The 13,294-nt window shown below is 31.3% G+C and overlaps 1 protein-coding gene across 9 annotated transcripts in view; it reads left to right on the plus strand.

The window, feature by feature from the left end:
* DMD (dystrophin) overlaps positions 1–13,294 on the plus strand; it is a 2,285,006-nt gene that overhangs the window by 514,727 nt on the left and 1,756,985 nt on the right. For all 9 annotated transcript variants that reach the window (XM_031963631.1, XM_031963630.1, XM_031963635.1 and 6 more), the window contains exons 3-4: positions 2,964–3,056; positions 5,747–5,824. In XM_031963631.1, coding sequence (XP_031819491.1) covers positions 2,964–3,056; positions 5,747–5,824 — 171 coding nt within the window. The remainder of the gene's footprint in view (positions 1–2,963; positions 3,057–5,746; positions 5,825–13,294) is intronic.

Below are 13,294 nucleotides of genomic sequence, written 5' to 3' on the forward strand. Positions count from 1 at the left end.
GTTAGTTGGGACTTTAAGGAAGTCAATAAGGGCAGAAGATATAGATTAAGAAAAAGAGAATCTGAGAAATAGGGGAGTGCCAGGGAAAATGCCTAAAATAGAGAGAGAGGGAATATCTTCTGGGAAGAACAGTAATGTGATCAGTATCCATTATTAACAGACTATGTGGAAAGGAGTAAGGTATGTTAAGTAAGAGACTGGATAGATAGGGTGAAAGCTAGTTACAAATGCTTTGAATACCAAAGAAAGGATTTTATATTTAATTTCATTTGTACAAGGGAGTCATTGGTGTGTGTGTGTGTGTGTGTGTGTGTGTGTGTATACATATCAGTACATTACTAAATGTAGTTGAAAATAATTGAATTTTCCTGAAACATCTCAGATATGAAAAGTTGGATCAAAATAACAAAAATAAAGAAAATTAAAATTCTCCAATTGCCAAAAATTATCTTTAATGAATAATTTTCAGTATTTTCTTCCATCTGTAATGTGGAAAAATCCATTAGATTGATTATTTTGGTGGCCGTGAGTCATTGATATCATCATCTAGAAAAATTTAATGTCTCATATTAGTCATTAATTTATTCATTATAGAATTAATATTATCCTTGAAGAACTTATGGAAGTAGTCATATGCAATTTCTTTTTATTTGATGCTTGAACATTAATTTCTATGTGATTTTTGTTGACTAAAGAGCTGATTCTCTAATAAATTTAAATATCCATCATGCTTGTGCACTTAAGCAGTAGGTTGTCTTTTATTTCTTTTTTAATTTTAGTTGGTATATGGTAACTTGTCTAAAGTTATACATTCATCAGCAAATTATATATATTTTGATGTGGAGATTAAAATTGTATGAATAAGAGAAGCACATAACTCAACAAGTTTAGACTGATTTTATTTGAGCTTATTCTTCTTAGACAAATAAAATGGTGCTGTTAAATTTAGCCCTAAACATAATGAGATATATATGTCTTCTTCTGACAATAATAATGATAGCTAAAATTTTTATGGTGCTTACTGTGTGATAGGTATTTTAGAGTTATTATTTGATTTGATGTACACAACTCTGGGAGACAGAAATTATTATTATCCCCATTTTGGAAATGAAGAAACTGAGGCAAAAAAAAATTCAGAAGTTCAGAGGCTTGTTACAGATTACACAACTAATAAGTGTCTGAAACTGTATTTGACCTTAGGTCTTCCAGTTTCTAGTTCTAGGACCTTATATACTGCAAAACCTAGTTGTCTCATGCATGCTTTTAATATCTGGTTAAATAACTAACATACCACAAGATGTATAGCTTTTGACAAGTTTTCATTTCTAACACATAAGTATGCTTTTGTTCTAATATACCTATATTCTCTTTTCATTGACATTGTTAAATTATATTGCTTACAGATGTCTCCCTCCCCCATGAACTCCATTCAGTAATTCACAAATTCAGCATTCACAAATACTTAGTTTAATTTTAGTGACATGAGGATCCAGTCATTGCCTCCTGTCTATTTCACTTTTAGTTGACAACATTTTTTTCCAGACTTACATAGTTAACGATTTTGTTATTGTGCTTTGATTTTGTGATTTTATTATGTCAGGATTTATCATTGAGGAAACCTTTTCTAATGTAGATCGACAACTGTTCTTTAATTTATAATCTAGTGGAGTTAATTGGCACCTTGAAAATTTAAAGATCTTACTCGTTTATATAATTGTTTATATAACACAAACAGAACTTGAGTCTAAATCTTATGTTTCTAAGGATAACACTTTATCATCTTCATGGGATTAAATGATGTGTGACTACATATATTTGCTTTTAGAGTATTTAGTATTATTTTAAAATGTTCAAATATGTTTTGTTTTGTTTTGTTTTGTTTTTAGTTTTCTCTTCTCCTTTCCTCCTTTTTTGGAGTGGTGGTGGTGGTGCTAGAATATTGATGAATGTGTGTTTTAGGGAGGGAAATTACATTGCAGCTAATAAATGGCTATTTAAATATCATGATTACAAAGGTTTTTTTTTACCCTCTTTGTGCCATAGATATTACAAAGCTATTCAAAAGAGAAGATTAAATTATACAAGTTATTCCCACTTAGAAACTTTGTCTCTATTGATAACTTTTGTTAGAGAGGACTTCTATAAGAGTTGCATTCTTCAAAAGAAAATTTCTCCTTTGGAAAGATGTTATTCAAACAATAGCATAGAAGAGAAAATCCGTTTGTAAACTGCATAAGGAATTGTTATTCTTTCTTATGTAAAGCAGATAGTAATTGCCTTATATCTTCTTGTAAATGTAAAGTAAGTTATAATATGCCTCCTGTGTTTAGAAGTATCGTAGAAAGAATGCAGTGCTTGGAGTCAGGAGAGACTGGGGCTTAAAATACTTCCTCTGGTACTTGTGACCAGAGTTACATAAAGATGAGCAGCTTTCTTAAAACCTATGAGTCTCAATGTCATCATTTGTAAAATGGGAATAATAATTATATAGATATTTAACTCATGCAATTGTTGTAAAGTTCAAATGCAATAATGTACAGAAGTGTCTAATAAGCCTATAATATAAGTGGACACTATAAAATATAAGTAATTATTATTATTGTATACTTCATTCTACACCAAGACATGTTGTTTCATGTATATCTAGATAAAAGAGAGATAGCCAGTACAGTGAAAAGAAAAATTTTTGTTTTAGACCTATTTTAAAGGTCTACTTCTACAAAGTTATCTAATTTTTATAAAGTCACTTCAGCTCTTTGTGCCTCATTTTTCCCTATTATGTATTGAAGGGGTCAGACTGGCTGACCTCTAAGGGATTGATCTAACTTTTGATTATTTAAGAGGACATTAAGAAATTGTGGTGGTCAACTAAGAAACTGGAAATAAATAAAAAACATATAATAATTCATGTAGAGTATTTTCAATTCAACTAATTAAACTGTGTTTCTCCCCCCCCCCCCCAGTTTGGGAAACAACATATTGAAGATCTTTTCAATGATCTTCAGGATGGAAGAAGACTCTTGGACCTCCTTGAAGGTCTTACAGGTCAAAAATTGGTATGTATTTTTTTTTTGAAGTCACATAAACTTTATTAGAATTCTACACTCATATTTTTACATGATTCTATAATTAAAGGCATATTTTGTTATTTTTATCACTATTGGTTCACCTGATACAGTATCTGTTTCCTTATGACAATTATCCTGCTTAATTTTAATAATATCATGTCCATTATATTGAATATGCTGAATTATATATGTCCAAGTTATTAATAGTTCTATATTTTAAGAGTTCAGAATTAAAAAGAAAGTACCTTTTGCATTTTTGCTCTTCTTAAAGCATTATCCTTGAATAATTAATTATATGCAAGTCTTTTAAATATACTATAATCATTTTAGCTAATTTGTAGGTAATTTTTAATTGAGTAAGCAATAATAAAAGTTATTCTAATAGCTCAATACCTAAGTATCTGTGTTTTTCAATGCAAAGAAGGTATGAGTGTCCCCTGACCAGATGCAAATCCCCCTCTGTGGTTTAGTAAGTGATCCTTAGGGTTGCTAGGAATAAAAAGTCATCATCTTACATCCAACCTGGTAATAACCCTTTTGAAACTTAATATTTAGTGATATAAACATTTATTTAGTGCTGACTAAGTACAAGTTAATTCTGCTAGGTACTAAAGATAAGAAGAGAAGAACCAAAGAGTTCTTACCTTCAAGAAACTCACACTGTTCCTAAAAAAAAAAAAAAAAAAAAAAAAAGATACAGTTTATAACTGGATCCATACTCAAAGTCATTGCCATTTGGTGTTAGGTTGGCATAATCTTTAAGATCTCAAGGTCACCTCAGCATCATGATAAAAATAAAGAGAATTCTGGTAAGAGATAGAATTTTTAAAATTGGATATCTGGTGAATTCCTTTAGAAGAGCTCAAAGTGTTTTCACAACTATTATCTCCTCTGTTCACACATATATTGCTTCCTGAGAGGTAAAAAAGTAGTTATTTTATGTCTTGATTTTTTGTGTATATGACATCTGTGATTCTGTGGCTTATGGAATTTCAGACAAAGAAACTCCCTCTTCCTAATTATTGCCTGACCTGTGTTGTATAGTTTTAGAAGTCATTCAATTTTATATAAAGCTCCTAAAAGTTCAAGGACATACAGTTGGGGGAGGGAGGGGAGAAGTATTAGATATACATTTTCATACTGGCAACTGTCTCATACCTAGATTGCTTTTTTTGTAATTAGCTTCTCTGAATTTAGTCTTACTCCTTCTTCTATTCTACTTATCACCATCAACATCATCATCATCAATACACAGAGAAATATTTAATTGGACCCATGATTTAATTGGACACCTAGTGAAGAAATTCCCTATACCAATGGAAATAAAAATCTGTCCAGGCTATTCAGAAGTTAAACGATTTGCCCCAAATCACAAAGCTAGAATGTGACAATTGGGATTGTTATGTTGAGTTCATTATAGTTAATTGCATAAATCACTGCTTTAAGCATACTACTCCATTGCTCAAAAAGTAAAACAGCAATGCCTTTGCTTCAGTTAGAGGATAAAAATATAGAATCCAGCCTGGTATTAAATTAATAGAAGGATGATTGGGCTTAGACTCAGAGGACTTAGATTCAAGTTATAGATGTAATTCATCCTTACTGTTTGACATAGGAAAATAGACTTAATTTCTATGCCTGTTTCTTTATCTGTGAAATTGTGTTAATAATAATATCTTTCTTATGAATGATTTCTTTTGAAAATCAAGTAACAGAAAAGGGGTTTTATGGGGTTTTTGGTGATCATGATTAATTATGCATATCATTATTGATTTGTTTACCTATCCAACATTTTATTCTATCACTCCCTCATACAATCCTTTTGTTTCATTAAGAACTATTCATCTTACTGTTACCTATGCCATGAATGAATGAAGGAAAAAACATAGTAATCTCTCATGTGTTAAAAGTGAGTTCATAGAGTTCATTTCACTTTTTTCTTTGATATTTTTTGGCATGTAGACCTAGAAGTGGCATCATTGGGTCAAAGGATAAAGTACAGTTATGTTCTTTTCTTCCCCATTAGAATGCCATTTACATTAAAAAAATAAGTTGCTTTATTGTTTTTTGTGTTTTGTTTTCCCAGTTCCCAGCACAATGGCTAGCACATAACAGGTGCTTAATAAATCCATGTTGATCTATTTTGAGTGGGAGTAATACAAACTAATTGTGACACTGTTAACTGAACTAGAAATTTTTGATACTAGGTTATATTTATTTCAGTTGGGATGAAATTTCTGAACTTTCCCTCAAACTCATATGAATAAACTAACAATACATGATGAATATAGGTTTAAATTACATAAACTGATTTTCTTACATTTCTACTCATGGTTCTGACCCTAAATTAGTCATGGGGAACAGAGAAGGTATCAAAATAATAATAACAAAAATAAATTGATGGACTAATACTAATAAGTCTTCCTAAATAAAAAATTCGTACATAGAATAATGCCAAAAGAAAGGCAGAAGGAACACAAATCAAATTAGATGCTCTGTTATCAATGATCATTAACAGCTGATGTGTTCTTTCCAAAATTTGCTTTCCTATATTTACATCTTTTTCTTGAACATTGCAAAACTACAAATTAAAAGGTACAATTTATGAAAAGTCTTTGTTATATGAAATAAATGCCTGTTTTCTGTGCTGGACAATAAACATTTGATTTTGCTTGCAGCCAAAAGAAAAAGGCTCCACAAGAGTTCACTCTCTGAACAATGTCAACAAGGCACTGCAGATCTTGCAGAAAAATAATGTAAGTAATCACTTTGACAGGGTTGGAATGGGAAGTAGATAGCATATTGAATATCCAAGAGCTGGATCAGGCCTTCAAAATAGGAGAGAACATCCAGAGGCATGTTACAAATCAGAGAAGCATTATGTATACATTATGGACTACTTCAGGTCCATCTATGGGTAGCTAATGTTATTCAGAAAATTATTATTCTAAGGGATGGTGCTTTCTCTGAATACAGCAAAGCATCCTTAGGCTCTTTTGGAAAGACACCTAATAAACAAAGGCATGATATTTCTAGGCATTTGTTATATGTACTTACATTTGGGGATATATATTTAATCTGCAGCACTTTCAAATGCCTGGGATGATAAGCTATGTAACAATAGATATGCTGAATAAATGTTTGCTGAATGAAATTGAATCTATTCATTATAAAGTTTTGTGGGCAGATAAGTATGAGATATTTTAATTTAAAATGTTAGTAAGAATGGTCAAACTGATAAATTATTTTTGATATTTAATTTTTTGGAGAAAAAAGTCATATCATTTCAAATATCATCTTGTTTACCCAGAAGGAAAAAGAACCAACAGGAAGGTGGCAATAAAGTCAGGAAGCCTGATTTCAAGTCCTGCTTTTGACCCATAGTAACTGATTCAGGACAAATCACTTAATCTTCTGGGTGCTCCAGGCAATTCTCTAAAACCATATGTTTAAATCCCTCATGGTGCTAAAATAATAGATCTAGGCAAACATATTAATCAGAATAATGAGAAAAGGAATTTATGTAAAATTTTTATTTTTTTGTTTTAAATTTTATTTCATTTCACAAAGATGAAAATGGGATTGTAGAGCTTAAAAGAATGAGAAATTAGAATTTATGTGTCTAAGCCAGAGTTAAACACAAACTCTATTCCATTATTATCTATTTCAAATTATTTTTCAAGTTTTTTTTTTTCATTTCCATAGCACTGGAATAAATATTTCTTTCATGTTATCTACTCACCAGATTTCTAACTGAGCAATATAATTTCACCAGACACTTTAGTGGCTATTTAATTATATCACATCTCTTTCTGAAGGATAATTTTATTTTTTTAAGACAGCAATAACCTATGTTAGATTGAAAATAATATATATGCTGACTTAATATTGTTTATACTTTTGGACTAAGGAAGTGGGTCACTTGATGCATTGGAGTTCAATCTATGTATTGATTTGTAATTTAAGGTGTCATTGAGATTCAGATTTACCTATATGAAAAATGTATTTGAAAGGACAATTTTTTCTACTATTTCCCATGATATGCATGAGTTATCACTGATGACTTATTTCATTGAAATACCCTTGAAATAAATATCAGTCTTGCATAAGAAGTAAAGTTCTACTCAGGAACACCTGGCTTCCAATCTGGCCTCAGATACTAGATTACCTGTGTTATCACAACCAAATTATTTACTCTCTAAGAATCTCAGAATATTCTCTAAGAATACAAGTTATAGATTAATGGTAAAACAATCAGTTTCCAGGTAAGTTTGTAAATCTTTTTAAAGATACAAGGTACTTTTGAGCATCTATAAAACATGTATTTACTCATAAATATTCAGAGCCATATTCCATATGAAAGTAACATGTGAAGTAAATGAGAATATATATTTGAATAAGCATTATATGTGGTTTAATTCCCTTTTGATACCACAGAATTTTCTATAAGATGATAATCAACTTCCTTATTGTTTACAAAATGGAATCTTTTAGCTAATAAGGCTACCCTTTTATGTTTTTCATTGTGACATGTGGATTTATTTCTAAAGGTTCTTTATGAAGTTCACTATATGTGAAACCACTGAGTAAATTCAATTTGTATTTTAAATTTATTCCTGATCAAACATGGTAAAAGCGAATATTTATACAGCTGAATTCTATTTCTTATTTTATGATTTTCCAATGGAAAGAAAAATGTTAGTAATAGATAATAAATATAAGATTTGTAACATTTATTTCATAATCATTCTACAAAAGATAATTAGATCACATGTTTGGGACTAGAATGGAAAGATCATGTATTTTTTGAACTAGCATAGACTTCAAAGACCCTCTAGTCCAACCTCTATATTTTACAGATTAAAAATTCACACAATGATTATAGAATTCTAAATAGAGGGGAAAGAATTTTAAATTATTTTCACAATAATTTAAAAACACATAGTTCAAAATAAATAAGTAGCATTCAGGGGTTCTCAAACTACAGCCCACGGGCCAGATGCAGCAGCTGAGGACATCTATCCCCCTCACCCAGGGTTATGAAGTTTCTTTATTTAAAGGCCTACAAAACAAAGTTTTTGTTTTTACTATAGTCTGGCCCTCCAACAGTCTGAGGGACAGTGAACTAGCCCTCTATTTAAAAAGTTTGAGGACCCCTGAATAGAAGATCAGGTTTGTAACCAGGAAGAAGAGTTCAAGACCTGCTTCTGACTTGAGACTCTTTATTCCTCAGTGTCCCAGGAATATCTCTAATACTCTAAGTTACTGACAAGTCATTGATCTGAATTAATTTAGGGATACTTCTCAGTAGAAGGAAATGAAGTAAAATGAATGAAATAATAGATCCATATCAGCTATTCTTTTTAAATTATCTTAACTTCCTCCATACCTGTGAATTACTAATTATGAAATTAAATACTATGCACATAACTCTCATTTAATTTTTGTTCTCATTAATGCCATGGAACTTGATGAACATGATATCTTTTTTATAAATATCTATTTTTATTTTTACTATTTTAGGAAGGTAGTTCAGTGTATAAAATGCTGGGCCTGGTGTCAGGAAGGCCTGAATTAAACTCTGACTTCAGATTCTTCACTAGCTGTGTGATCCCGGGCAAGTCACTGTTTGCCTTAATCTACTGAACAAGAAAATGGAAAACCACTCCAATATCCTTGCCAAGATAACCCCATACACAAGCACTGGCATGTTATGGTCCCCAGGGTAATCATTAAGAGTCAGTCACAACTGAACAACTGAAAAACAATCTGTCCATCTGCGTCTGTCTGTCTGTCTCTCTCTCTCTCTCTCTCTCTCTCTCTATATATATATATATATATATATATGTCTGTCTGTCTATCTATCTATTTATATCTATATCTTTATATTCCTGTCTCTCTGTCTGTCTATCTTTATATCTTTCTGTCTGTCTGGGGCAGTAAAGTGAGACAGGGTGCTGAGCAGAGATTCAAAAAGATTCATTTTCCTGAGTTTAAATTTGGTCTCAGACCCTAACTAGATGTATGTCCCTGGACAAGTCAATTAACCCTGTTTACCACCATTTCCTCTTCTATAAAAGGAGCTGGACAAGGAAATGGCAAAGCATTCTAGTGTCTTTGCCAAGAAAACCTTGGATATGATAGAACCAACTACACAACAACAATGTACTAGGAATAATATTAAGGTTTGAGTTTATAATTATGGAGAAGAAAGACAACCCTTGACCTCCAGGACCAAATAACTGATTGCAGAAAGACAATTCACAAAAAGATATTGAAAAGGGTGGTGGCTGGGGAATAGTAAGCTACCCAGAACTGTGCATGATTGAGAAGTAAAAAGGGGTGGACCTAGGTAGATCATGAAGAGATTGATGGCCTAGATACCTTTCTTAAATGGCAGTTTTAGAAGGACTTGTTTGCTCTGTCCTCTAATAAGAGAGATCCCTGGAGAAGAGAGTAGTAATGAGCTGTGAGTCCCAATGGTGATGATACTTTGAAAGATAATGAAGTCATTGGTGATGAGGTTCTTGGGGGTATGATGAAGAATTTAAATTGATTCGTAACAAGAATTTCTATTGATGAGTGACTTGACTAGTGTCATATGGCTAATAAGTATCTGATATAGGATTCAAACTCTGGTTTTCCTAAAATTCATATATCTATAACCCTATTTATGCTGTATTTGACCTTTCAACAACTTACAGAAGCAGAGTAAGTTGTAGTATACCCACTTATAGATCAGGTAATTGCAACCTAATGATTTCATGCTCTTGCTATTGAGTATTTCATTATTTTTTTAAGGCAGTCTTTGGCAAAGGTTTACAAAGATGTTTTTTGGGTTGTTAAGGTTTTAACATTTGTCAGCCCCTGCCAGATATGGTTAATTGTGTCATAATATGCTTTGAACCTCTAGATTCTATACTGAATAAATGATGGAAGCTAGTTGTTTGTTTTAGCTAAAGCAAAAAAAAAAAAAAAAAAGTTTCTTTCTGAAGCATCCTTTACCTAAAGTTAAAGACCCTTCTTTGCCTGGTTAGTTTCTTCTTTCCTATGTGTTTGTTTAGTTTGACCTTTAGCTCTGTCTTTGACCAAAACTTTTCATTCTCCCTGGTTTTAGATTATCTGTTCAATTTGACCCTGTGTTTGATTTTCCCTGACTCTCTCAGTTAGTTTCCAGTTCTGTGTTCTTTATCAAATGGTATTCAGGGTTCAGTCTGACAGAACTGAGAAAATGCCACTGATTTGTACTCAAAACACAAAAGATGCTACTTACTAACATATTTGGAGTTATTATAACCAACTATACCTTTTGTTCAGCCAAATACTAAAAATAAGCACTCCCTCCACCAAAAAAAACACTCATCAAAAAAATAAATTATATAATACTGTGAATATCTCAAGAACAGTATTCTAATAGCACATATTTTACCCGATCAAACTTATATTTATATCATAGATTTGTAATTGGAAAGTGCCTGAGAGGCCACATGATTTTGTCTTTTCATGTGACAGATGAGTCTATTGAGGCCCAGAAGGTTCAAAGAGTAAATGACAGAGATGGTATTTTTACTCAGTTCATCTGCTTTTCAATTCAAATAAAAATTACTCATTGTACAACTTCTATGTCTTTAAATAAAAAGAGAAGACTCTAGGTAAAAGTGGAAATGATTAGAATTACCTTTGGTATTCTCAGCTTCTCAATTCTTCGCCAGTTTCTCCCCCTTTGACTAAATGGGTAACTTCGATCAAAACATTTTTCCTTTTGGGGCTTCAGCTTTCATCAATCCAATTGGGGGACTAGATCATTTCAAAATCTAAATCTATGATTTTCATTATCTATAATCCTTTGTGGCAGTCTTATCAGGTACCCATTATCTTCCTGTTCCCTAACCTCTTCCTTCATCTTTGACTACAGGTGCAATCATTTACATTTGTTGATTGACTCATTCCCACTTTATTGTGATGGACTGTTTAGACAGCCATCAAATAGAAACTTATATAAAGTCTTTCATCCAAACTTATAAAATTTTAAACACTTTGTCCAATATTAAAGGAATTCTAAGCAAAGGTGAGTCAATAGAGAAGTCCCTGAAATATCATTATTCCTATTTATGTAGATATCCTATCTTCCCTAATTCCTTCTTTAGACTGAGTTACCATTGGGCTCTGCTCCCTCTCTTTTGAGTATAACAGTACTCCTATCTTTTCTTTGCCTTGTCTGACATTTTTCAGGACCATGTTTTCAGTTTGTTAGTACATTTGACATAATTTTAGTTAATATTATGCTAATATTTAGTTCAGTTCCTGTGCCCGAAAATGCCATAGGAGACCATCTCTAAAAATGACTGAATCACAAGAAGTAAAATTCAGGGTTGCACTTGGAGAAGACTTTGGTGGCAACTAGGCATAGATGGCATGACCTTAAGAGTCTTCAATGCAAAAAAAAAAAAAAAAAAAAAAGCAAATATACAAATCATATCATTACTATAATCTAAGAAATACTTCAATCTGAATTGATAGAAAGTGAATACATGTGAAGTGATATGGACCTCTATTCTGAATATTCAAATTTCAGGTATTAATTATATAATCAAAAATGTTTCTAGATTGAATGAGTGATGGTCAAATGTCAGAAATCACTGATATGATGAGGTAACCTCTACTATCTTTGACTTTTGGCTCTTTGATAATCAGAATCTTGAAGTCTCAGAGAAGTTCTGTGAGTTTTGTAATTTTAACTTTCAGGTACTTGATCCCATAGGGAAATCATCTTTAAAAATTCTCAGATTTGATTACCTCAAAGTGACATTTAATTATTTTTTGTAATATTCTGTCCAAAAATAAAATTGTCACCTCTAAATTATTTTGTTTCATAATTTTAAAATGGATTATCTGTGAATTTGATTTTACTATGTGTATATTCTCAAAGGATAAATGTTCCCTTAGTGCAAAGGGTGGGAACAATGCTATCTCTGTCTTAACTAGCTGTGATTTGAGTCCCTTTCATTATCTTTGGAATGCTATAATAATATTTATTTTACCTACCTTACAGGTTTCTTAGAATCAACTAAAATAATGTAAAGTTTATTTTCAAAGTACAAAGAACCAATATCTCTCTTGAAAAACACTTTCACAAAATTAAATTTTATCATAATTTAATTCCTCTATTGGGGTACACTATTTAACTATTTAATGAATAGTTAAGGCTCAAAGACTTATAGGATCATAGGTTTGAAATTGAAAGGGATATTAAAGTTCATTTAGTTCAACCCCATTCATTTTATAAATGAGGAAACTGAGGGATAGAGAAGTTAAAGGATTTACCCAACATCACTCAGATCAGTGGCAGAGCTAAAACCGACACTGCATTCTTTTCACTGAATTGTGCTATTTCCTGACTTTGTTGAGTTATTCTATCTTCTATAAATGAAAAATCAAAAAGTGAAGAAAAATATAAAAATTAATGATTGTTAACTTACAGTTGTACATTTTTCTCCTTTTCTCATTACCAAAATCTACATGATTTTTTTTTTAAGATTGTATCAGAATTCTTTCCAGTATTGCCTGAATTGTGTACCATGTCTTATATTACACAAATTTTGGTTGCTTGCTTGTTTGAAGTAATTCTGTTGGTTATTACATATATATGCATATATATATAAATATTTATATATAACATACATGCTATATATGAATAACTTTATAGTTTATAAATGAGTTTATACTCATTTAATATAGTTAATAGAAGAAATTAGCCTGTGCTGCAGATAGAGCCTTGGACTAATAATCATCAGGAAAACCTAAGTTGTGAACTAAAACATTTTCTAACTATGTAACCCTGGGGAACTCATTTAATGCTATTTACCTCCATTTTCTCATCTGTAAAATGGGGGTAACAATACCATTTACCTCCTAGCATAGTTGTGAAAATAAAATAATGTTTTTTAAAATGCTAAGTACAATGTTTAGCACATAGGGAGTAATGAATTCTTATTAAATATGTCTAAATATCCATTTATATGTGTGTGTGTGTGTCATAGGGTGTTAGAATTCAAAAACCATGTATTTCAGTTTTATTTTATAGATAAGAAAATTGTAGCCACATAACATTGTAATTTGTTCAGTGTAATATATCTGATTATTAGAAGAAACGAAAGTGAAACTAGGTGACTCTAATGCAAATATTCTTTCCATATCACCATTATGTCTCTTTATAATTCTTTTAT

The sequence above is a fragment of the Sarcophilus harrisii genome, chromosome 3, assembly GCF_902635505.1.
Source record: "Sarcophilus harrisii chromosome 3, mSarHar1.11, whole genome shotgun sequence".
In the NCBI taxonomy this organism is placed as follows: domain Eukaryota; kingdom Metazoa; phylum Chordata; class Mammalia; order Dasyuromorphia; family Dasyuridae; genus Sarcophilus; species Sarcophilus harrisii.